The sequence below is a fragment of the Lynx canadensis genome, chromosome A1 (assembly GCF_007474595.2).
Source record: "Lynx canadensis isolate LIC74 chromosome A1, mLynCan4.pri.v2, whole genome shotgun sequence".
Lineage (NCBI taxonomy): Eukaryota > Metazoa > Chordata > Mammalia > Carnivora > Felidae > Lynx > Lynx canadensis.
Window position 1 is genome coordinate 144,911,039 of NC_044303.2, and position 27,638 is coordinate 144,938,676.

The 27,638-nt window shown below is 38.9% G+C and overlaps 1 protein-coding gene across 2 annotated transcripts in view; it reads left to right on the top strand.

Annotated features, from left to right (window-relative positions):
* RASGRF2 (Ras protein specific guanine nucleotide releasing factor 2) overlaps window positions 1–27,638 on the top strand; it is a 240,783-nt gene that overhangs the window by 50,861 nt on the left and 162,284 nt on the right. For both annotated transcript variants that reach the window (XM_030323851.1, XM_030323860.1), the window contains exon 2: window positions 23,910–24,016. In XM_030323851.1, the coding sequence (XP_030179711.1) occupies window positions 23,910–24,016 (107 nt within the window). The remainder of the gene's footprint in view (window positions 1–23,909; window positions 24,017–27,638) is intronic.

The window sequence follows — 27,638 nt, forward strand, 5'->3', positions numbered from 1 at the left end:
GATGTATTTTGATCTGTTTGCACAATGAACTCTTGTGGCATTTATTGTCTTCATCTGTGGTAAACGTTTTCTGATAGGACAAGATATAACAGGCATGGTCTGATATAACAGGACCCACTATCTCAAATGTAAAATAATCTGAAAAAATAAACAAGGGTGTTGCTGTTTCAGACAGCTTATTTTAGCACTTTGACCTATCTTACAGTGCTATTTAATCTCGTGTTATTTAATTGCTTTATGAGTGATTAGATCTTTAGCTAAATTGTAGTGTCCTTAAGATGAGCGAGTTAATATCTATATCTGTATCTATATCCATAATCTATCTATATATTATGTTGCATACAGCAAGGTGGTTGGTAAATATTAATGGATTTCTTCCTCCATCCTTCTTTGTTTTTCCCCTTCTTCCCTCTTTTCCTTTTGTAGCACCTCTGTCTCTTAGGCCATTGATGGTAAAGGTTTGGAAATGAGGATAGAAATGGTTGGGGCAGCAGAGAGGAGCATTATACAACTGAAGGACAGAATAGAACTCTGTAGTCTTGCTAATTCTTGGAAGTTTCTTTTCTGGACATACTTACTGTCTCTCCAGGTTCCAGCCCATCTATTTCTTCCTTCTCATGTGGTCCATCCTTTGGTGGGTCCGCTCAGCAGAGTAGACTTTTGAGTCAGAGTCCTGAGTTTTTGACTTACACAACCTGGTTAGCTTTGCCACATACAAAGCTTTCATGGCAGAAAAAAGGAAACAGAATGTGGGTGGATGGTTGTGAGTTCATTACTACTCCTAAGGCCTACAGCTTAAGGCACATGTTCTAGGTGGATTGGGGGTGACCATCATATGTCTATAAATCTACTTTCTCATCTGTAAAATGGACTAAATCACTAAATGCTCTCATTGTGAGCATTAAATGAGAGAATGCAGAAGGAATCTTAGTATGATCCCTGGCGTATGTTAAGCACTGAATGGATGTTGTTATTATTATGCCTAGCCATGTGGCATGAATATTCCCATAGGCTGCTCAGGTTAAGAAGCTCCCCTGAGAGTGTAAGCCCCCTAAAGGGTAGGACTGCTAAGCTACTTGTAATTTCTAGTTATGGTGCCACATATGGGGCCGCTTAGTTGCTGAAATGATGGTGTGAGTGTTGTTCTGTAGAGACTATCAGGCCTGTCAGATGCAGCCTCACATCAACTGTGTCAAACATGTGGAGCAAAGATCCCTAAAGAAAATTAAAAACAGGTTTTAAAAAAAGAACTACTCGGGGCACCTGACTGGCGTGGTTGGAAGAGTGTGCAACTCTTGATCTTGGAGTCATGAGTTGAGCCTTATGTTGGGTGTAGAGATTACCAAAAAAATAAGTTAACCCCCCAAACTACTCATATCGTTTTGCTCATTCTTGAGACTCTCAATTAATTTATTAATTCTAAATTCAAATAAAAAATTTTATGTACCAAGGTTATGAGGAATATTGAAAACCTTCTAAATGTTTCAAAAGTAGGCAACTACATTTAGATAAACTGTGGTATATCCTTTCTATACAGGCTTTAGAAATGTTTTCATGTGACATCAGAAACACTAGAATAGCATTGCAGCATGAGCTCAACTATATTAAGATGGCTTTAGAAGAATAGACTGGATTGAAATGCATCAAAATTTAACAGTGGTTATTTTTGAATGATGTTGGGATTAAGGATAAATTCTTCCCTCTAATTTTCCTTCTCTATACTTTCTATATTTACATAATATATGTGTATTGTTTTCATGGATAAGAAAAAATAAACTTTTCATAGGTGTAAATATGGACATAGATGGTAGACAAAAGCCATGGTATTTGGCTTGCATTTCATGATAAAAACAAATCAAATGCATAAGGCACAGACTGGATTCTTTGTTGTATATTCCTCAGAAAGAAAAAAAAATTAGCATAAGCTAAATTAAAGGCATACTACTTTGGAGAGTTTGAGAGAGGTTTAGTTTTTTGAGGATTTTAGAGAGGCAGCAAAAATATAAAGCTCTAGCTAACACACATGTGCGTGAGTCAGTTTTCTTTTCCAGCACTGAAGTTTGGTATTCTTAGCCATTCTGATTATTGGAGATTGGCGACTGTCATTTTCTCTTAAATGTCTGACAGTTGTAAGCTTTCAGCTATCAGAAAATGAAGTGAAAATGTATTTTTGATATTAAAAATTTTCTAGGGAAAGAGACCCAGAAAAACAATCATTAATAGTTCACATGCAGGCAACATTTTAAGCTCCCTTTCTAATCCTGCTCCTATGGTATTTAATAGCCAGGCATGTTCACCAGATGTGCTTCAAGTCCTTTTATTTACATAAATGTTTCCAGCAATTCACTGTATATTTTTCTACTTATAAATAAATACATACCAAATAGCTTTCTTTTTCATATGGCTATGCTTCAGCATATTTGTTTGTTTTAAGGCAGGAAAATATCTAATAGGCCTTGAGTATGTTTTATGTCATTCCCACACATAGAACTATATTTATATCTTTAAAATATATATTCTTATTATGGCTAATTTGGAAAATGCATAAAATTATGAATAAGAAGATGAGGTGTTTAGCCAGCTTAGTTGGTAGCATATGACTCTTGGTGTCAGGGTCATGAGTTTGATCCCCACACTGGGCATAGAGCTTACTTTAAAAACAAGAAGAGAATAGTCAAGGGTAACCACTGTTAACATTTTGGTATATTTCCTTCCCCTTATTTTAATAATGCTTTTTAATAAATGTTACCAATTCTGTATTTTCTAGCTTGCTTTTATTGCCTGTCCTATTCATATCCTAAAACTCATTGTTTTAAACTACTTATACATGGGGGCGCCTGGGTAGCTTAGTTGGTTGAGCGTCTGACTGGCTGAGGTCATGATCTCATGGCTTGTGAATTCGAGCCCTGCATCAGGTTCTGTGCTGACAGCTCAGAGCCTACAGTCTAGTTCAGATTCTGTGTCTCCCTCTCTTTCTGCCCCTCCCTACTCACGCTCCGTTTCTCTCTGTCTCAAAAATAAATAAACATTAAAACATTAAAAAAGATAAACTACTTATGCGTGGTATGCTGTAGTTTACTTAACTAAGGTTTATTGATAGATATTTAGATTATGTTGCTTTTTTGCTGTTAAACAGTATTGCAATGAATATACTTCTTTGTGCTCTTTGAACACATGAGGAAGTAGATTTACTGAGTGATGTGGTTTGCTTTTTACATTTTCTGTATTTACTATGTGTTTTCAATATATCTCTTATCCATTTACAGACATACACATTACATATAAATAGATGTTACATATAGTTATTTTTCTTTGAAAGTAAAGGGCTAGTTACATTACTCTTAGTGCTCTTAATATCACTTTTTTGACTTATTAGCATAATATTGATCTCTTTGCATGTCATATGTTCAGAAGTAGTCTAGTATTACAGGTGGGTCTGAACTTCTGCAGCAGATCCACAGATATCTGGAGATAAGACTATGAATTTGCCTTCTAGAACCTAACTTTTTTTTTTTTAATTTTTTTTTTCAACGTTTATTTATTTTGGGACAGAGAGAGACAGAGCATGAACGGGGGAGGGGCAGAGAGAGAGGGAGGAACACAGAATCGGAACAGGCTCCAGGCTCTGAGCCATCAGCCCAGAGCCTGACGCGGGGCTCGAACTCACGGACCGCGAGATCGTGACCTGGCTGAAGTCGGACGCTTAACCGATTGCGCCACCCAGGCGTCCCTAGAAACCTAACTTTTAAGAAACTTTGCATTTTGTTATTATTTTTAGACTTTAGTAAAATTGCAAGGTAGTACAAAGAACTCCTTATATGCCCTTTACACAAATTCACTAGTAATGAACATTTTGCCCCATTTACTTGCTCTCTCTCTTTTCTTATGGTGGTATCTTCCAGAGTTGTTTACTATAAAGTTAATCTGTTTTCTGTTATTTCTTTTAAAAGATTTTTTTTTAATGTTTATTTATTTTTGAGAAAGAGAGAGAGAGGAAGACGAGCAGGGAAGGAGCAGAGAGGGGGGAGCACCAGAAATCTGAGGCAGGCTCCAGGCGCCAAACTGTTAAGCACAAAGCCCAATGTGGGGCTTGAACCCACAAACTGTGAGATCATAACTTGAGCCAAAGTGGGACGCTTAACCAACTGAGCCAACAGGCACCCCTGCTTTCTGTATTTCTAACATTAAGAATTTTTGAGGAGATTCATCCATGTTGATAAACTATCAGCAGTTATTTTTTCTTGCTGAGGAGTTTTCATTGTATGAATATACCACACATTGTTATCTGTGCACCTGCTGATGGATATTTGGGATTTTGCTAGACATGAGGTACATCAACCTGGTCCTCCTTCAAAGAAGGAGTTGCTGCCCAGCTGTAGATAGTGTAGTCTGCAGATAGCCTGTAGCTGTCATCTCCTTCAGAGTCTACCACAGCTGTAGAGAGCTGCCTTGAAGTTTATGCCTTTCCTGAAGCAGTCACATTTCATTCACTAGTGAGAAGGTGGTATAAGGGTCCAACCATTTCAGCCTGAGGTATACAGTTTACCTCCCTGTCACCCACCAATATTATACCAGCACCCCCTTTCTTAGCTGTCACCTTTGGCTGAATGGGGGATCCTGTACAGCTAGCTGAAGGAGAGGGAAAAAGCCCAAGCTTGGTTATAGATGGGTCAGCAGCTCAAATGGGGAAATTCTCCCAGTGGACACCACCGTCAGGTTATGCACCTAATCATCTACTTTGTGTAGGAAGAGAAGTGGTCTGAGGTTCACGTTATACAGACTTATGAAAAGTGATGAATGGCTTTGGCTGACATCAAAGGCCTGGAAAGAAAAGGATTAGAGTTTGAGGACAACAAAGCCTCAGTAGTAGCATGTGGATGGACACATAGAAATGGACCCAAAACGTGATGATCTCTGCAGCATCCACCAGAGAGTTTCAAAGACTCTGGATTCTATTATTTTCCTCTGAGAGTATTCATTTCTTAGTAGCAGGCACTTATTGACATGAAACAACCAAATCAACAAACTGACCTGGCTACTTTATGTTAGCTAATAGCTGTTATTAGCCACCCCAGTGCTGATACGATGAGTATGTGAACAAATGACATTGTGGCAAAGATGCAGGCTACACATTGTCCCAACAGCATAGATTTCTTTTACCAAGACTGATCTATATACTGTTGCTGCTAATGTCCAAACTGACCACAACAGAGATGCATACTGAGTCTTCATATGTTGCTATTCCTTAAGGAGATCAGTGGGCTTCTCTGTGGGAGATTTATTGCATTTACTCTTCCGTTTGAACAGCCGTCTCTAATCTTCAGTTGTATGAGTCAATTTTTTTATTTTACTTCAGATATAATGGGTTTTTAGTTACAAAATTTATATTTGGTCCTTTTTATAATTTCCATTTCCCTGCTGAGATTCTCCATCTGTGTATTCATTTTTAATATCTTTACCTTTGTACTCATTTTTAATAGATGCTTTGAGGCCCTGTTGCTAATTCCAACATCTGTGTCATATTTTCTCATTATTATGGCTCACATTTTCTTGGGTTTGCTTGTTTGTATACCTAGTAACATTTTAGTGTATATTGGACATATTGGATGATACATTTTTAAAGTCTTTTAATATATATAGAGAGAGGAGGAGAGGGAGAGAGAATGGGGGAGACGGAGAGAGAGAGAGAGAGAGGAGAGAGAGAGAGGAGAGAGAGAGAGAGAGAGACGGAATCTTAAGCAGGCTCCATGCTCAGCATGGAGCCCAATGCCGGGCTGATCCCACAACCCTGAATTATGACCTGAGCCCAGATCAAGAGGTGGATGGTCAACGGACTGAGCCACCCAGGCACCCCTGGATGATACATTTTAAAGACTAGATTGTGTTGTTTTTCTTTGGAGAGTGTTCATTTTTATTCTACCAGACAGTTACCTTGGCTGACTCAGTCTTCAAAACTCTGTCTTCCTGTGTTGGGCAGCAGCTAAAATCATTGATCAGTTTTTTCAGTCTTCTAGCTGTTGCTTTCCAGTAGGCTCCTTGGAGTCTTTCCTGTGCATGCACAGTTCAGGGGTCAAAGATACGAGCAAAGCTTTTAATGTGGATTTGGGACATCTCCTCTGTTGTTTCCACCTTTTCTAGTCTTTTCTTTCATAATTTCTGTTTCTCTGGCACATGTCTTTTTTGTCCTTTGACTCCTAAAGTCAGTAAAAATATCGCTGGATTTGTAGCTGTTTTGTACCACTTGGACTGTGGTTCTCAGCAAAAGTTGTATACATGTGAATCTCATGTGATGTAGTTCTCTTCTTTCAAGAATAAATCCGTCTTAAATTTTGTTATCAGATAGTTACCAAATATATTTTTTGTGTTATAAATATATATGCATATATATGATTATCTTATGTTATCTATGTTATATTATATATATATATATCGATATATATGTATAGATAGGTGGATAAATGTAGATATGCTTTATCTCAAATATGCTTATGTGGTCTATGTTATTCAAATTTAAATTGTTCTCTGCTGGAGGGTTAGTTTGATAAAAGTTACCCTGCCAATACCAAAACCAGAAAATCATTTACAAGTTTTAATAGATACTGTCAAACAACTCTCCCTAAGGTCAGTTTTTATCAATGTTCTCCCACCAGTGTTGTATTGATATTTCCACATCTCCCTATGTTCAATAATATTTTATTGCAAAGCTGTTTTCATAGTACTCTTATGGGTAAAATGTCATTTCAGTGTTTTAATTGGCATTACCTAAGGTCTAGTGAAGTTGAGAATATTTTCATTCCATTGGAAAGTTTGTTTTCTATTTTGCCATTTGCCTATTTATAGTTTTGCTTTTTCCTATGGGTTATTTTCTCTATTTTCTTTAAACATGTATTCATTTTTGAGAGACAGAGAGCGCGAGTGGGGGAGGAGCAGAGAGAGGGAGACACAGAATCTGATGCAGACTCCAGACTCTGAGCTGTCAGCGCAGAGCCCCATGTGGGGCTCGAACTCACTGAGTGTGAGATCATGACCTGAGCTGAAGTCGGATGCTCAACTGACTGAGCCACCCAGGCGCCCCTCCTATGGGTTATTTTCTTATTGATTATATATATGAATTATAATTAATGTCAGCTGTTTGCATCACAACTTCTCATAGTTTATTTCACCTTTGCTTTCATGTGTCTTTTAGCCTACACCAGTATTAAATTTTAATGCAAACTTTATCTTTTATGTCTCTTGTTTTTTATGCCAGTGCTTTTCTAGGTATAGATATTAATTTTTTTTTTGCAAAATTGTTGCATACTAAGTCTCCAAACTGTGTCGTCCCTGTGGTGGGCAGCAACTGAAATGTGCTAGTGTGTTATTTTACTGCCTGCTTTGGCACTTACTATGTAAAATAAGAATATTCCTAGGAATGTTCTTGAAAATCATTCTTAGCAATGATTAAGTAATTGATTGATTAAAGTTTTAAATTATTTTATTTTAGTTCCAGTTAGTTAACATACAGTGTTATATTAGTTTCAAGTGTACAATACAGTGATTGAACAGTGCCATACATCACCCAGTGCTCAACACGACAAATGCAATCCTTAATTCCCATCACCTGTTTTACCCATCTCCCCACTCACCTCCCCTCTGGTAAACATCTTTGTTCTCTATAGTTAAGAGTCTGTTTGGGGGCGCCTGGGTGGCTCAGTCAGTTGAGCATCTGACTCCAGCTCAGGTCATGATCTTGCTGTCTGAGCTGTCAGCACAGAGCTGGAGCCTGCTTCCGATCTGTGTCTCCCTCTCTGTCCCTCTCCCCCTCACGCTCTCTTTCTCTCAAAAATAAATAAATGTTAAAAAAATTAAGAGAGAATCTGTTTGTTGATTTCTCTCTCTCTCTAGTCTCTCCCTCTCTCTCTCCCTGCCCCTCTTTTCCCCCTACTCATTTGTTTTTTAAATTTTTTTTTAATGTTATTTATTTTTTTTGAGACAGAGAGAGACAAAGCATGAACGGGGGAGGGGCAGAGAGAGAGAGGGAGACACAGAATCGGAAACAGGCTCAGGCTCTGAGCCATCAGCCCAGAGCCCGACGCGGGCTCGAACTCACGGACCGCGAGATCGTGACCTGGCTGAAGTCGGACGCTCAACCGACCGAGCCACCCAGGTGCCCCTCTCATTTGTTTTTTAAATTCTACATGAGTGAAATCATAATGGCATTTTTCTTTCTCTGACTTACTTGTGTTTAGCATTATAATCTGTAGCTCTATCCATGTCATTGCAAATGGCAAGATTTCATTCTTTTTGATGGCTGGAATAATATTCCATTGTGTATATACACCACTTCTGTACCCACTCATCAGTTGATGGGCACTTGGGCTGCTTCCATATCTTGACTATTGTAAATAATGCTGCTATAAACATAAGGGTGCATGTATCTCTTCGAATTAGTGTTCTTGTATTCTTTAGGTAAATGCCCAGCAGTGTGATTACTAGATTGTAGGGTAGTTGTGTTTTTAACTTTTTGAGGAACCTCCATACTGTTTTCCACAGTGGTCATACCAGTTTGCATTTCTACCATAATGCAAGTGGGTTCCTTTTCTCCACATCCTTTCCAACACCTGTTGTGTTTGTATTGTTGGTTTTAGCCATTCTGATGGGTGTGAGGTGATATCTCATCATAGTTTTGATTTGTATTTCCCTGACAATGAGTGATGTTGAGCATCTTTTCTTGTGGTCTGTTGGCCATCTGTATGTTTTCTTTTGAACAATGTCTATTCATGTATTCTGTCCATTTTTTAATTGGATTATGTGTTTTTTGGGTGTTGAGTTTCATAAGTTCCTTTTTTTTAAGTTCAAAAAAAATTATCTTTTAAAAGTTAACATGTGCATAGAAGAAAGCTAAAAAACAAAAGAAGCAAAGAACAAAGTCACCCATAATCACAAGCAGTTTACAGTTTGACCTCTAGATCCCAGTCTGTATCTGCACAACTAAGCATTTAATGTAATTAAGATCATACAGTTATGTATTATGCTTTTTTACACACCATGAATATTTATCATATCATGATATGGTATCATATCATACCCAAAGCTATGAGTATTTTGATAACCTCTGAATACACTATACCAACTCAATCTGAAAGGGAATAAATGTAATCCTGCCTTCTTGGCAACAACAGTTTCATAAAAGACAAATATGGCAACAGGCCCTTAGATAAAGATACTGGCAGAATTACAATTAAAATACTGCATTCCCTTAATTTTCAATTAAAAATGATACATAATGTAACAGGGTACACATGTATAATTCTTCTAAAAGAATTCATTATCCAGTCTGTACTCTTCAACTGTTAGCAAGGAGGTATGTTTCCCTTGAATCACTTAATGTATTCCTATAGTACTGCCAAAAGAGATGCATATATTAATAGTTATCATTAAAATTTAAATATTGAACACATCCGCACACTCTCTCCCTTCTGCCCCCTCTGCTGCCAATATAATGCTTAAGTTCAGACATACGTTTCTCTTGGATTTCATATCCAAGATGCTTTCTTCCTACCATTTATAATGAAAAGAAACTTATAAATTGGTTAATTCACTAGCTATACATTTCATCATATATTGTCACCTCAGGACAGCCAAAAAGCTTCTATGTTACAAAAGAATGAACCTTATCCACTATAAACACAGGTAGTTTACAAAACACACATACAGTCTTACGGTTATAACCTAAAACGACTTTCTAGATGTGGAGATTCTAGCAAAAAGCCCTTTCATTCATGAGTTTGTTAGTTTCTTTATATACTTTGGATACTAACCCTTTATCAGCTATGTCATTTGCAAATATCTTCTCCCATCACATAGGTTGCCTTTTAGTTTTGCTGATTGTTTCATTCACTCTGCAGAGGCTTTTATTTTTCTCAAAATTTTATTTAGATTCTAGTTAGTTAACATACAGTGTAATGTGTTTTCAGCAGTAGAATTTATGATTCATGACTTACATATAATACCCGTGCTCAACACAAAAAGTGTCTTCCTTATACTCATCATCCATTTAGCCCACCTCCCACCCACTTCCTCCATCAACCCTCAGTTTGTTCTCTATTGTAAAGAGTCCTCTTATGGTTTGTTTCCGTCTTTTTTTTCCCCCCTTCCCATATGTTCATCTATTTTGTTTCTTAAATTCCACACAAGTGAAATCATATGGTATTTGTCTTTCTCTGCCTGACTTATTTCACTTAGCGTAATATACTCTAGCTCCATCCATGTCATTGCCAATGGCAAATTTTCATTCCTTTGATGACTCAGTAAGAAAGTATATATATTATATATATTATATATATATTATTGTGTATATATACATATATACATATTATATATACATATTATATATATATATGTATATATATATATATATATATATATATATATATTACACCACATTTTCTTTATCCATTCATCAATTGATTCACATTTGGCTCTCTCAGTTGTTTGCCTATTGTTGATAATGCTGCTACAAACATTGGGGAGCATGTATCCCTTTGAATCTGTATTTTTGTATCCTTTAGGTAAATACCTAGTAGTGCAGTTGCTGGATCATAGGGTAGTTCTGTTTTTAAGTTTTTCAGGAACCTCCATACTGTTTTCCAGAGTGGCTGCACCAGTTTGCATTTCTACCAACCATGCAAGAGGGTTCCCCTTTCTCTATATCCTCACTAACACTTGTTGCTTTTTGTGTTATTGATTTTAGCCATTCTCACAGGTGTGAGGTGGTATTTCATTGTGGTTTTGATTTGTATTTCCCTGATGATGAGTGATGTTGAGCATCTTTTCATGTGTCTGTTAGTCATCTGGATGTCTTTGGAAAAGTGTGTATTCATGTCATCTGCCCATTTCTTCACTGGATTATTTGTTTTTTGGGTGTTGAGTTTGATAAGTTCTTTATAGATTTTGGATACTAACCCTTTATCAGATATGTCACTTGCAAATATCTTCTCTCATTCCATAGGCAGCCTTTTTAGTTTTGTTGTTTCCTTTGCTGTGCAGAAGCTTTTTAAGTTGATGTAGTCTTTAATAGTTTATTTTTGCTTTTGTTTCCCCTGCCTTAGGGGACCTATGTAGAAAAAAGTTGTTGCAGCCAATGTCAGAGAAGTTATTGCCTGTGCTCTCCTCTAGGATTTTTATAGTTTTAGGTCTCACATTCATGTCTTTAATCCATTTTGAGTTTACTTTTATATATGGTGTAAGAAAGTGGTCCAGTTTCATTCTTTTGCATATTACAGTTGTCCAGTCTTCCAAACACCATTTGTTCAAGAGACTTTTTCCCATTGACTGTTCTTTCCTGCTTTGTCAAAGATTAATTGACCGTATAATCATTGGTTTATTTCTGGATTTTCTGTTCTGTTCTGTTGATCTGTTTATTTTTGGGCCTGTACCATACTGTTTTGATTACTACAACTTTGTAATATAACTTGAAGTCCAGAATTGTGATGCCTCCAGCTTTGTTCTTTTTCAAGATTCTTTGGCTGTTCTGGGTCTTTTGTGTTTCCATACAAATTTTAGGATTGTTTGTTCTAGTTCTGTGAAAAAAAGCCTATGGTATTTTGATAAGGATTGCATTAAATGTGTAGAATGCTTTGGATAGTAGTGACATTTTAACAATATTTATTCTTCTAATCCATAAACATTGAATGTCTTTCCGTTTATTTGTGTTATCTCTAATTTCTTTCATCAGTGTTTTTAGTTTTCAGACTACTGGTCTTTCACCTCTTTGGTTAGGTTTATTCCTAGGTATCTTATTATTTCTGGTACAATTGTAAATGGGATTGTTTCTTTTAATTTCTCTTTCTGCTGCTTCATTATTGGTGTATAGAAATGCAACAGATTTCTGTACCTTAGTTTTGTATCCTGAATTTGTTTCTTAGTTCCAGCAACTTTTTGGTGGAATCTTTTGGGCTTTATATATATAGTATCTTGTCATTTGCAAATAGTGAAAGTTTTACTTCTTTCTTATCCCTTTGGATGTCTTTTATTTCTTTTTGTTGTCCGATTGCCATGGAGAGGACTTCCAGTACCCTGTTGAATAAAAGTGGTGAGAGTGGACATCCTTGTCTTCTTCCCCACCTACGGGGGAAAACTCTCAAGTTTTTTTCCCATTAAGGATGATACTAGCTCTGAGCACATGATTATTAATTTAATTGTTCAGTGTTCGGCTCAAATATTTCATAATTTATTTAATTTGACCTCTCCTGTTGGACATTTTATTGTTATTAGTGATGCTGTGAACATTCTTGGACATAAGTCTTTGCATGTTTTTCTAATTATTTCAATCGTATAGATTCCTATATAGAATTGAGAATACTTTAAAGTCTGTGGTACAGATTGCCAATTATCTCCACAAAGATTATAACCATATTTATTTTATTCAGCACATTACACTTCCCAATTCTGGGTTTTATAATTTAAAAAAAATTATAATTTAAAAAGAAGGTCTTAATGTACTAATATGCATTTTTTTTCATATTTTCATATCCTTATATTACTCTTTTGTTTTTGTTTGTAGGTATGTGAATATTCTATTCCTTTGCAAACATCTCTATTAGGGTATTTGACTTTTTCTTATTGATTTAGAAACGTCTTTACATATTTAGTACATTAATTAATCCTCTTATATTATGTAGTTTTGCTTCAGAAGCATATGCAAGTTTGGATATATACTATAATTTTATCATTATTATTTGATTATTATTATTAGGGCTTTCAGTTTTAAGGTTTGCTCAATGAATTTAAGTGCTAATAATTACTAAAGAGCATTTAAAATATAAAAAATGAAATAACAGCTCACATAATTTTTTGTCACTTTTGCAGTGTTATGAACCCAGTGCTTCTGATTTAAAACCTTCAGTACAACAGTGGCTCCTTGTTAATATGATATGTGTAACTGATGATTATCAATGTAAACCAGGCACAATATCATAAAACACTTTCCCTCTTAAAAGGCTCTGGTTATTTCTTTACTTAGATAAATATTTTCTTTCATTCCCATTTTGGTAAATTTTCATGCAATAAAAATGGAAATGTTGAATAGCAAAGTCAGAACAGTGGTCTACCCATTGTTTATATGCATCCTCTATTTCACACCTTCATGGTAAAACTGTAGATTATGTTATAGCTACTAAAGGATTTTGGTAATGTGGGATCTTAGAGGCTCTCTGGTTCCATTTCTCAAGGGCAAGAATCCCTTTTTAAACCCCACTGAGAGATGGCCAACTCATTGCAGCATCTCTTTCCAGTTTTGGAAAGGTTTCTAAGTCTGTAACTTTAACCTATTATTCCTCTTTGTGCCTTCTGGATGCACACAGGGTAGATCTCAAGTCTGTCTCCTTATCCACCTTTCCCCTGCTCATGTTTTGGCATAACCGTGGTCCCTCTTTGTGTACCTCAAGAACTGGCTTGCAGCAGCTTGTAACACTTACTTGTCTCTGTGTCAAAATATTTTCCTTTCTGCCAAGTGGCACTAACTACCCTGGGTATTAACAGCATACATTTTTATTGTATATACTTTCTGCACAGATGGGAATGTGGTTGGCAAAGAAAAAGAAATAAAATCAGTGGTTGAAATGAGAAAGTGATGAAAGTGGTAGGAAGTGAAGGGACTTTGGAGGTTTCATTATTTAGAACTTGTGAAGTTAGGGGTTCCAGATGAGTTCATGAGAGACTGGGATGGAATGGATATTGGCATGGTGATAGAGTTTAGTCACCTTGCTATAAGAGGAGACTATGACCTTGGTGACTGAATTCTCAAGTGTGCTCAGTCAGTGGCTCCAGGCTGACCAGTTAGATGTCTCTCCCTAAAGATAGTAAGTAAATGGGAATGTTGGAGGTAGGGTGAAGGTAATCACGTAGATCAGATGTTATCTTCAGCAACATCCATCCCTGTCTGGAGTGGTAATACAGAAGAAAGACAGGAAATTGTATGAGACTTTAATGAAACATAGAGAGGAATTGTTGCCGTTCCCTTGCCAGTTGGGGATGATGACTTCAACCGCCATGCATCATGCTTCTCTTTCATGAATTTCAGCATGCTTGGTGATTTATGGGAGCTCAGATCCCTTGGCTGATGAAAAGTTTCTCTGTTCCAATTTTTAATGGTGGCCTCTCAAAGATTTGAAAAGCAACCAAATATATCAAGTTCTCTTAGCCATTCTTAAAATGACAGGTTTTCTGGCATCTTGTCTTTGTCACTCGTAAATGGGTACAGTTTAATTTAACTCTGCTCTTCATGAAATTTGGAAGCCAGACACAATGTGTCTTTCCTGTTGTAGAAAATCACAGTAGGAAGCCGTTAAACTCTTGCTGTTTAAGCTGGTTTCTAAGTTAAATTCTTATTCAGTTAAAATCTAAAATCTGATTAATAGAGAAATGTATACTGAGTCAGTTTTTAAAAACTGATATTATAACACAGTGTGGATTTTACTGTGTCTTATTCATAGTTTCAAATTCACAATCAGTGTATTGGCTTGTGTTGGGACAAATCATTAAGCAAGTTCTTGCATGTCATCGAAGCTTCAAAATATAACTCCTGAGTCTTTGGGAGAATTAGGAATATTTTCATCATGAACATCAAACAACCACATAAAATTTACGAGAACAAAACAACCAACAACAAACACAGTCTGACCTCTTCTTAATTGCCAGGTACCCAGTGTGCTGGTTAATCATTCTAAAACATCCTTTTCTTCTTTTCCCTATGCACTTTTCTCCAAGAAAAACTTTGGGAAAAAAGGAACGAACATTTGAATTACCTAGATTTGTGGATCTGGACCAAGTCCAGTGTCCTACACAGACCTGAGATGAAGGTAAAATCTGGTAATCCCACCCCCCACAGCAATGACAAGATGTACTCATGCCTTTCAAGGCACTTTTATGTATTATTGCATTTGATCTTTACCTTGGGGTTAGCAGGAGAAGTGGCCTTGTCTTCCTTTCACCTAAGAACAAACTGAGTGCCAGAACTTGGTACATACAGGTCACACTTTGTCTCCAGAGGCAGAAGGAAAAACTTGATGTCCCGCCTTCTAGCCTGGGGCTCTTTCTGCTGAGCCACACTGAGCGTTCAGATGCTGGTGTGAATCTGTGAAGTTGGCTGGTATTGAAGCCAGTATGCCCATGGCAAGGTCTCTGTATCTCCGAGTTAAAAAGGAAGTAAAGCAATAGGGAGAAGAAAAGCCTTCAGCCTTTTAGATCTTTGTGTCTAAGAAGACCCGGAGGAGGTAGTTGGATGATTTGACGTATGTTTTAACAACGAAGAGCTTCAACATATAACTATGATATGAAAAGATGGAGTCTATAAAGTAGTTGAGAAATCAATCTCCTTTAACTTACACAGACTCTTCTTTGGAGCTAAACGTTCCTATGAGACAGAGCCGTGGTAAAGAAATGATCCCAGTAGGTAAAAACATTCTTCTTCAGTTAGTGCCACACCAGCTGGCACCCATGGTGACCAGATGCAGTGGGCGGAGAGGTACCTTGCAAGTCACAATTTTTTTTTTAAATTTTTTTTTCAATGTTTATTTATTTTTGGGACAGAGAGAGACAGAGCATGGACGGGGGAGGGGCAGAGAGAGAGGGAGACACAGAATTGGAAACAGGCTCCAGGCTCTGAGCCATCAGCCCAGAGCCTGACCCAGGGCTCGAACTCACGGACCGCGAGATCGTGACCTGGCTGAAGTCGGACGCTTAACCGACTGCGCCACCCAGGCGCCCCGCAAGTCACAATTTTGATGACAGGAAGTACAAAAGAGTGAGAATTTGAGGAGGGGAGTGGTATCAAGAAACATAAAGTGTTTCCCCATTTTTATTAAAAAAATGTTTTTTAATGTTTATTTATTTTTGAGCCAATGTGAGAAATAGAGTGCAAGCAGCAGAGGGACAGACAGAGGGAGACACAGAATCTGAAGCAGGCTCCAGGCTCTGAGCTGTCAGCCCAGAGCCCGATGCGGGGCTCGAACTCATGAACCGTGAGATCATGACCTGAGCCTAAGTCGGATACTTAACCGACTGAGCCACTCAGGCGCCGCCCCCCCCCCCCCCCCCACCTCCACCTTACTGTTATTTTCAGTCTGTCTTCTCTCACTAGGGCAGTGGCAGCACATCAAGTTGATAGTGATCTGCCTGTGCCTTGAGGGCTCAGGGATGGGATACTTTTCTCTTATGAAGGGCCAGTCACATACTGGAAAAACATTAACTGAGGTTCCTGTGAATGTTAAAGATAGCACAGTTGTCAGGCTGAGTGAAGTTGAACTCAAGAGTCAAAAGTAGTATAGTGTAGTATATAGTATATATATATACTATATGTATATAGTATAGTATAGTGTAGAAGTCTAGAGCACAAAGTGGTATGGTATGGTATGGTATGGTATGGTATGGTAGTATAGAGCGCATAAAGCTCAATTTCATCAGTAATTTCATCAGGTGTTTAAAATGTATTCCACTTCCACTCTACGAGCAGTTATAGAAAGAAAGAGAGAGAGCAGGAGGTAATGAATCACAGGAAGAACAACATGACCACATGCTATATTATCACTTTGGAAATGGACCTAGAGCCCTATACCCAGCTTTATCCATCTCCACTTCCTCAAACACTTGGAGTCTCCTTTTTGACTGGGATGGACGGCCACAGCAACCCATGAGGGTATATGGGAGAAATCCACTCTGGGCTGCAAAGGGCCACTGAATGGTGTTGTTCACATTCCCAGGGACTCTAGGCCAAACCTCAAGGCTCGGCGAGGATGGAGAGCTCCACCCTGTGTTAGAGCCGTGCTCTAATCCCAGAGGCACTGGCACCCAGGCTGCTGCACTGTCCGGATCCCTGGTCCCCTGGGCCTGAGTCACCCAGCCAGGGACAGTTTGGAGGGCACCCATTTCTTTATCCACCCTATGTTTGCCTTGCAGTGTCAGGCATCTGGGAGGCCCAGAGGAGAAGAATACCACAGTGGACTCCCGTAGGGTGTCTTCTGTCCCTCCTTCCTGACAGGAACGGTGCGAAGGGGATACAAGGAGGGTTTTTTAGCTCAGTGATTGAAGACACAGGGTTGACTTTGGCTCTCTTAATCTAAAAGTGAAAATTTTCAAGAGCATATGTAGTAATTTAGAACCCTGCAGTACCATCCAAATGGTAATATGCATGGAGCAGCATTTTTAAAAAGAAATTATTTTTCTGCTTATACTTTTAAGAAAACCCTATTGCTTTTTAATCTGCCTTTGAACATCACTAATTTGACCAATGTAATTTACTTTCTCTAGATATATGGGGAGTATTACAAAGATATGAACAGTTTTTAAAATACATGAGTGCACTTATTGTTGACTATATAGTTGTATGTATCTGTTGTGACTCAAACAATTTAAAAATGGAATGAACATATGTTTGTTGGCTGTATAGCTATAGGTGTTTATTGTAAATGATTCAAACAATATAGAAATGTGGAAAGTGGAAGTGGTCTTGTAGGACTGTTCTTTAGCAATTGCCGCTGTCAGCTATAAATTTGTCTCTAACTTGCAGGAGCTTAAGGACCAGAGTTTTAAGTGAGCTTGTGTTTTCATATTGGGTTACATTTGTTCTCTCTGCAAAAACACATAGCATAAACAGCAGCAAACCCATTATAATAAAACCCAGAAAACTGAAAAATTAAAATTCATACAAAGCTACAGTAGATACCGGAAAGACCCTGAACATTTAAATGTAATAGGCTTGTTCATTATGTTGTCTTTCTGGCAGTTCATGATCATTGTAGGTAAGAAATAAGAATCTTCGGTAAATCTGCAAACCTAAAGTATCTGTTCTTACTGCTCTTGTAGGTGTTTGTGAGATCATCGTAATGTTTTGACTTTCCATATTTAGGATAAAAAGGTATATTGGTAGTTTAAGCCAATCCCTTTTAAAATCCTTTCTCTAGATGGCTTCACCTGGATCTGATTATACAGTCATGAGGTTTATCACCACATGTGGCTGTCTGAAGCAAGTTTATTAATTTAATTATACCTCATGTTTCTTTACTGATAATTATTTATTCATCAAACAGTATTGAGGGCTTTGTGTGTGTCTAGCACAGAGCTAGGATCAATGGTACAAAAGGACCAGGCTGTGAGTGAAGAGACACACGTGTGGACAACTCTAAGGTGATGTAAGAAGAGGGTCCACAGGATTACTGAAACCCAGAAGACAGAGTGACTCCTTTTGTCAAAGGTGCTGGGGAAGGATTCTTAGAGGAATGACGTTTCAGTGACGTGAGTTGTGAAAGTTCAGTAAGAACTTGTAGGTGAAGAGACTGGGGATGTGGCAAGACAAAAATACACTGATAGAGAAGGAAATTAACATTTGTTAAGGGCCTACTGTGTGCCTGGCACTGCATGTCCGCTAATTTGTTCCTGTAAGGTCTACATCATTGTCCTCATTTTGCCTGGGATGAAACTCAGGCTCAGAAAAGTTATGTGGCTTGCCCAAGTTCTTGAGTTACCACTTGGGGAGTCAGGATTCACACTCCTGGTACTATCTGTAGCATGAGGCTGAGGAAGGAGCTTGTCTTCTTGGAGGAGCAATACCTTGGTGTGACTGGAGTATGGCACACACTGAAGGAAACAGAAACAAGTTTAAAAATGGAGAATGGAACTAATTAGTGTAGGACATTTTTAGCCTGCATAAGATTTGCTTTTAGTGTTTGAGAATATCAGTGAGGCTTTGTAAGTAGACATAGAAGCTTGATTTATCTTTTAGAAAGAGAACTCTGGCCACCAAATTTGGGGTGAGGGAGTTGGATAGGACTGGAGTTGGTGTCACAGATTTATCTTCATTACTAGGAGTGAAAAGAAAATACTTTGCTAAATTTTACGTCATTTTCTCCTTAAGACCCCTTCTCCACTTAGTAAGTGGAGAAAAAAGAACCTAGATTTAGTTAAGAGTAGGAAACTCAGTCTGCCCCAGTAATGTGGGAAGTCTCTTTTGGAAATTCATTTTTCCCTCTGTACCTCACTAAGATGGTATCTCAGTAAATGGAGTCTCACGTGTCCTTTAGGGTGTGTGTGTGTGTGTGTGTGTGTGTGTGAATGTGTGAGTGTGTGTGTATGTATCAAAGGTTGGGGGAGTCCTTGCTGGTTCTGACTATGGTCTGGTGTTGTTCTGGCTCTGCCTTAGGCATCTTTTGGCGACTGTTGCTGAAGTGTGTGGCTGCTGTAACTTGCAGTCTATTTTCTCCTGGGCCAGCCAGGGCCTGGTTGTCCATATGGCTTACATGGTCCCACTTTGGCTCTTCTAGGCCTGCATAACCCCTACCCCATCCCATGGTAAGTTTTGACAGTGCCCTTCCCTTCTTGGGCCTCCATAGTATACTGTATAATTGCAAATGTCCACACCACTTAAAAGCTAGTCAGGCTCTGGAGAGCCAACTTCAAAACTTAGGCCTTTTTTTTCTTTTCACCTAACTGCTGTGACACCAGTTTTGCTGATTTGCAGTGACCACCCTATGTTGTCGTGAGAGTCGGGGGCAGGACATTAGAACGTTCCATGAGGTGACATTCTCTAGATCCCTAAAGGAACAGCGATATAGAAGCTCCTTGGATTTTGGTTTCGTTATCAACCCTTTTAACTCCTCACCCTCCTCTGGGTTTTTAGCCCTGAGTGAGGTGAAGCTGTACCATATGTGTCTCTGTCTCATGATTTCTCTATTTACCTTGACCATTTCTTCTCTCCACACTTCTCCTTGTGTTCCAAACTCACCGGGACTTCTTGAGGTCATCCTGTCCTCCTTCGGCAGGGGCCATTAACCTTTTGGCTCTCATAGTGGCCAGGATAACAAGGATAGCAAGGAGGGAGAGGGGTCAGCTGTAAGATAACAAGGAGGGAGAGAGGTCAGCTGTAAGACAATGAGTATCAATTGGTAAGTATTTCAAAGCCGTCATATTTGTCGCCTGATGGTAAAGCTGCTACAGTAGTCTAGGTGAGGGATAATAAAAGCCCGAAGGGAGTCCTATGAAAGAGCTTTGGTGAAACCACATGTGGGGCTGATAAGAGGGGGAAGTCGAAGATGACTTTGGGATTCCCAGTTAGGGTAACCATTGAATAAAGATTCACTTGACAGAGAAAAGACAAGAGTATGGGAGGGAGAGAGGGAAGGTAATGAACTCAGTTTTAGATCTGACTGAAATGCTATGTAATAGGAGAAATATATGTGGGGCTGGTGCCTGGGAGAGAATCTGCCTGGAGAAATAGATTGGGGAAACAGGTGGGAATGTCTGGGAGAAGAAGAGAAAGTCGTTGTCACTGCGGATGTTAAATTTAAAGACATAAACAAGGTCATCACTGTTTTAATTCTTCCTTGCACTTCATAATGACCCAGTACTTTGGAATTTCTCCAAGTTCTTACAGTGGGACAGGTCTGAGGTCAAGAGTACTGTCAAGGGAGTCTGTGCTACTTTTGATCCTCAAGGGATTTTTAAAGCCCCAGGTCTGACACATAGATGCATGGTATACTAAGTTTATATCAGAATGAGGCCAGAATATTCTATACAAAGAAAACTTTGATGAAAGGCCAAAAAAAAAAAAATAAGTTATAGATGCATGCAGAGGCACTATTTAATTTTTTTAAAAATTTAAATGTTTATTAATTATTGAGAAACAGAGAGAGACAGAGCATGAGTATGGGAGGGGCAGAGAGAGGGGGAGACAGAGAATCTGAAGCAAGTCAGCAAGAGCTGTCAGCACAGAGCCCGATGCGGGGCTTAAACTCATAAACCGCAGATCATGACCTGAGCCGAAGTCGGACGCTTAACCGACTGAGCCACCCAGGTGCCCTGGCAGTGTTTAATTTTTTGTAGTTGGGCTGAATTTGTTAAGTGAAATCCTGGAAAGGTAACATGTACTTCTCAAAACCATCATTGTTATGCCTGAGACATGGTCTAACCTTTGGATGTACTCTGCTAATATAATTACTTTGCTGTCTCTGAAAGGTGGCTTTTAATTGGGTTTCTTAGCAGCAGCTGCTGTGGAGCCGCCCGTCACAGCCTTTCAATAGATCGGGCTGGTTCATTACATGTTTCCTCTCCCTGGACTGGGCCGCTGGGCTTGGACAGTAGCCAGCAGTTACTGAAATGCCATCACTTATAGGATTGACCTTTAAGACACTGATTTGTTATTTTGTTGGGTTTCGACTTTTTTCCTCTCAAATTTAAATGGAGCTTTATTGAATAGAGGGCTAAACTCAATTCTTCTCGTTCTCCATGGCCCCTTCATCAGGTTATTTCCCCCTGGTTCATTGCATTTAGTTCTCTGGCTGGACAGGAGGTTTAAGAACTAAAGACAGCTTGTCATTTATGGGGCTCAGGACTGTCCATGGGGAAGTGCGGTGGATTATCACATAGGCAGGTCTCAGAGTCCTCAATGCACTGATGATTTATGCACAGGTAACCTGAGAAGTCTCTTAGTCAGTTTTTTCTTTTTGGTGTAATTGTGTTGAAAATTCTTTTTCTTCTGAAGTTTTTATTTTAATTTCAGTTAGATAATATACTATGTATATATTAGTTTCACGTGTACAATATAGTGACTCAACACTTGCATACATTACCCGGTGCTCATCACAATTGCACTTCTTAATCCCCATCACCTGTTTCACCCATACCCCGACTCACCAATCCTCTGGTAACCATCAGTTTGTTCACTATAGTGAAGAGATTATTTCTTGGTTTGCCTCTCTTTTTTTCCCCTTGTGCTGGAAATTCTTATTTCTAGGATTATTGTCCTGAAGGCTTTTAATTCATTTGAAGAAAATGAGTACCTAAGTGTCACACTGAATGAACAAAACTTTGGGAGTAGGTGGGAAGGTGGGACAACAGGAAGAACTCTGTGTTTGGCTTTGGTTCTCCCTTAGAGCAGCTCTGTGGGGCTGGTTCTTTTTATGCCCATCATGACATCCTGGTGGGTCCAGTGTATTTTCTGAATATTCTCATATAATAAAAAGCTATCTAGTCACATTTCCTTTCCAGACAGTCTCAGTTTGGTAATTAATACATCCAGCCTCAATTAGCCTGGCTTAAAGTGAAAGCTTCTCCCCTGGCTCAGATCTCAGATTCAAATTCCACCAAAAATAAAAACTATTGATATTTTTATTGGAATGCATTGAAACTATAGATTAGTTGACTTCTTAGAGATGATAAACATATTTTCTTGGATTTAGTCCTATTTGTATTTGTTACTACAAATGCTTTGTTTTCAAAATTAAGTTTTGTGTTTGTTGATATTATACCAAAGTGCTGTATATTGATTTTATCCCCAGCAATTTTGTTTGGTGGTCTTATTCTAGTAGTTTTTCAATGAATTTTTTTTTTATCAACCCACAGTTCTCTATCTTTAAGAGTCTCTTATGGTGTGTTTCCTCCTCTCTCTCTTTCCGCCTTCCCATATGCTCATCTGTTTTGTTTCTTTTTTTCTTCATTTTTTTTTAAATTTAATTTTAGTTAACATACAGTGCAATATTGGGTTCAGGAGTAGAATTCAGTGATTCATCACTTAACATGCAGTGCTCATCACAACAGGTGCCCTCCTTAGTACTCGTCACCCATCTAACCTACCTCCCACCCACCTCCATCCATCAACCTAGTTTGTTCTCTGTCATTATGAGTCTCTTGTGGCTTGTTTCCCTCTCTTCTATCCCCCTCTCCTTCCCGTATGTTCATATGCTTGTTTTCTTAAATTCCACATATGAGTGAAATCGTATGGTATTTGTCTTTCTCTGCCTGACTTATTTCGCTTAGCATAATACATTCTTGCCCCATCCATGTCATTGCAAATGGCAAGATTTCATTCTTTTTGATGGCTGAGTAATATTCCATTGTGTGTGTGTGTGTGTGTGTGTGTGTGTGTGTGTGTGTGTGTGTATTGCAGTGTGTGTGTGTGTTTATCATCTTTATCCATTCATCAATTGATGCACATTTTGGCTCTCTCCATAGTTTGGCTACTGTTGTTAATAATGCTGCTATAAACATTTGGGTGCATGTACCCCTTCAAATCTGCATTTTTGTATCTTTTGGGTAAATACCTAGTAGTGAAATTGCTATATCATAGAGTAATTCTATTTTTAGTTTCTTGAGGAACCTCCATACTGTTCTCCAGAGTGGCTGCACCAGTTTGCATTCCCACCAGCAGTGCAAGAACATTTCCCTTTCTCCACATTCATGCCAACACCTGTTTTTTCTTGTGTTGTTAATTTTAGCCATTTTGACAGGTTTAAGGTGATATCTCAATACGGTTTTGATTTGTATTTCTCTGATGATGTGTGATGTTGAGCATCTTTTCATGTGTCTGTTAGCCCTCTGGATGTCTTCTTCAATTAATTTTTAATATAGACAATTATATCAGCTGTGAAAAATGAGTTTTTCCCTTGCTTTCCATTTCTTGTGCCTTTTTTCCTTTATTTTTCTATATTGCCCACCAGAGAGAATTAGCAAATGTAAGTAGTGATAACTGCCATCTTTTTCTTATTTTTGATTTCAGAAAGGTTGCTTGCAGTAGCACACCAATAGGTAAGATGTTTGTAGTAAGGTTTTGGTTAGATATCCTTTATTAGGTTTAGAAATGTCAGCAAGGAGTTTTACTCCTGCATATGTGTAGCCTTATCAAATACCTTGTAGCCTTATCAAATATCTATATCGAGTGAGGTGTTGCGGGTTGACTCTTACTGAAGGGCGTTAAGATGCAACCTATTGTATCTTCTAGGTGCAAAGTCATTGCCAAGTGGACTGGGAGTGATATTACATTTTGAAATATGATTTACATAAAGCTGATGCATTTTTTACACATACACCCTTTGTAGGAAAATAGTGTATTATGCGGTCAGGCTTGAAAAATAAAACTAAACTTTGTTTGTTTTTCTCTCTAGTATTACTTTACCGTTCTTTTTGGCCATGAAGGTCAGAAACCCCTGGAGTTGCGCTGTGAGGAGGAGCAGGATGGTAAAGAGTGGATGGAGGCCATTCACCAAGCCAGGTATGGGCTCACATCCTCTGTGTGACACTGGATTGACTGGGTGTCTTGCCTTGGGGTTTTCACTGTTGGCTGTAGTTTTGGAAGAACTTGAAATTCCAAGATGGGTTTCCCCTTGGTACCTCCTCCTTAGTGACATGCGAGATGCTTCTTTGTGCTTTCTACGGCTATATTCTGGTTAAAGATGGCTAATAGATGTAACAATAATAATATCAGGTTACTTTTGTGGATTGTTCCTGTGTGCCAGGCACTCTTCTAAGTGCTTCTCAAGTAAGGCAATTTATTAAACGTATTGAATTGCTTATCCGCTCAACAATCTGAGAGTGGGATATTATAATTACCCCTCTTTTACAGAGAAGGGAAGTAAGGCCCAGCCAGTTAGTTTGCTTGCCTCAGGTCACACAGGTGTAAGTGGCAGAGCCCGGATATGGACTCTACCAAGCCCACATTTATAAACTCTGCCCTGGGCAGCCTAGGTATCAAGAAGGGTGATGCTGACTTTATCTAGGGAGATAGAAGAGTATGATTTTGTTTCCTCCTAAGAAATATCAGGAAGAAAGAATGCACTCAGCCTCAAACAAGAACGAGAAATCTGAAAGAGACTCAGGCAGATCCTTCTCTTTTATTTTTCATCTTCATTTCTGAAGTCCAGTCCGCTTTTGCTTTAGCTGGTTCCCATGCTGTCTGCTTTCCTGCCTGTCTCATCCCTCGTCCAGTCTTTCGTCACCCCCCAACTGCCTACTCATATTCCTGGTGTTTTAGATGCAAAATTCCAGCTGGGGCACATCTTCTTTTCCTTCCCCTGACATGCCCCCTGCTTCTCGGAAGTGCCCGTTCCTGCCTCTAACCACCCCTGACCCTGAAACTCCCCGGACAAGTTGCCCTCATAGGCCCCTTCTCCACATGGCTGCGGTGCTTGCAGTAGTACACGTCGAATATCTAACAATTGAGCACAATAGAGGTGGGTTTTTGTTTTTGTTTTTTTACATATTTTGGACGTGTGATTTCTGTTTCTTGAGCTGGATTGTGTGCACCTGGAGAGTAAGGAGGAGGATGCTTCATTTCTGAATGAAGCACGGTGCTAATTATGTGGTAGGTGACCAAGAAATATTTTCAGATTGATTGTAAAGAAGATGAGGTATTTGTTCTGGGTTTAGATGCTTCTTTAACCCTTGAGATTTTTTCTCTGAAAGTTCTCTCCGTCTCATCCCCTCCCACTCCTCTTCTTTCTTAAGCTTCTTTATATTAACCACCTACCTCCTCTGTGGCAGGCGGCATGCTAAGTGCTTTACATACTTTGTTTATTCCTCACAACTACCCAGCAGGGTATTATTAGCCCTACTTTGTAGATGAGAAAACAAAGATGCATGATTATTAAGCAGATTGGCCAACATGTAAAACGAAGTTGTTACGCTGCAGAGCTGAGCTTCCCACACATCAGTCTGACTCCAGAACCTTTTACCAGTGTTTTCTATTGTAACTGTCTTTATTATCGTCTCCTTCTCTCTTTACTCTTCCCCTCTTCTGTTTCTTTTTCTCTTTCTCTGTTCACAGATGAAGGTAGATTAGTATGAGGTTAGGGTTGAGAGTAGAAGATGTTATTTGCAAAATATTTCAGTCCCTTTTCTTCCCTCCTCTTCAGAATACTTCTCTGAGATGCCCAGGGTTGGCGACCAAATGCTGCTCACCAAGTGGGCCCTGGGGATAGCTTGCCCACATCGTGATCCTGGCACACTGTTCGGCTGTCTTTTGTCTCATTGTTTCTGTCTGAGGGTTTTGCTCCAGACTGTGCTCTACAGTACAGTGACTTGCTGTAGAAAGAAGGCTGGGTCTTCAAAGGTGAACTAAGTATCAGGTTGGCAAGGTAGAGCTTGGGTTATTTCTGGACACAATCTCTGTGACTGCTTCTGTTCTCTCCTACCTGGGAATTAAAATGATATAAATAAGTTAAAACGTGTGTATTTGCCCCCCCTTTTTTTTTCAACTCCAGAAAAGCCAGATACTCGTAGTAGCCTAGAATGCCTCTGTGGTTGCTGAGCAAATACCATGTTGGACCAAATACAGAGTATGGATTCCTTCAAAAATGGTTAGATTTTAAATCTAATTTTTAAAATTATTTTAAATCATTTTTTAAAAATGTTTTATTTAATTTTGAGAGACACAGAGACAGAGTGTGAACAGGGTAGGGGCAGAGAGAGGGAGACACAGAATCCGAAACAGGCTCCAGGCTCTGAGCTATCAGCCCAGAGCCCGACGCGGGGCTCGAACTCACAAGCCATGAGGTTGTGACCTGAGCCAAAGTCGGATGCTCAACCGACTGAGCCACCCAGGCGCCCCATTTTAAATCATTTTTAAATCACTGTTTTTCTATGCTATGGAAACTTTGTCATATACGTGGAAGTGGGTCAGTATTTGGTGTTAATTGACATATGATCGAAACCAGGGCTCGTGTGATCTTGTCAGAAACGTAGACTTTAGAAATCACTTTGGTGATTTAGGACACCGAATGATAAGAATTCTCTTGTGGATTTGAAGATTTAGTTAATAATTGATTTTTTTAAAAATGTCCTGCCTTTTTGGTCCATTAGATTTGCTTTTCCTTTGATTTGAGGCCCAGGACTGGGTTCTTTGATGATTTCTTTTTTTTTTTTTTTAATTTTTTTTTTTTCAACGTTTATTTATTTTTGGGACAGAGAGAGACAAAGCATGAACGGGGGAGGGGCAGAGAGAGAGGGAGACACAGAATCGGAAACAGACTCCAGGCTCTGAGCCATCAGCCCAGAGCCTGACGCGGGGCTCGAACTCACGGACCGCGAGATCGTGACCTGGTTGAAGTCGGACGCTTAACCGACTGCGCCACCCAGGCGCCCCAGATGATTTCTTTTTAATCAGACTGCTTTATACTTGAGTTCTTGCATTTGACTTTTTGCATTGAGATGCTTCTTACATTTTCTGTTTTATAAATCGGGAGGATAACAACTTTTTCATTTGAGTTTCATTAAGTTGAGTTTTTGGTGTGAACTTGGATTTGTGAAATTCATTCTGACTGTTCATACATGTGCAGAGCCAGAAAGTAAATGAAGCTGATTCAGAGAAGGAATTTGTCAGCCAGTTTTGCTTGGCATTGTGCTAATTAAACAACTGATTGGATGACTAAATATTTCACCTTTAGAGCGTTAATTTGGTGCCACTGCCTTTTTAATAGAAAATGCTCAATAATTACGGTTTTTTAAAATCCCTCTTTTTAAAAGTCTGAGCTTTTGACTAACTGATGGCTATTTTAGCCTGAGACTAATTTTTTTTGAGCTCCCTGCAGACACTACATAGAAACAGGGACTGCTCAGAGCCCTTTTCCTGGTCTCTGCTGTTTTACTGGGATGTCTTTTCAGAACTGGCTTGGGCATGCTGTCCTTGTGTGCCACAGATATCACATTCTTGCTGCTGGCTTGTTGTTCCTCCGAGATGAATCTACTTGCTCCAGTTTGCCTTCAGAGGATCTTTGGGTCCTTTTCTGGATGTTGAATTGCATGTTTTCTCCCTTAGATCTGGCCCAAGGAAAAATCTTTTTGGAAATTACATTCTCATTCTGAAGCTCCGATGTGGTCCAGAAAACTTGTTTTACGGT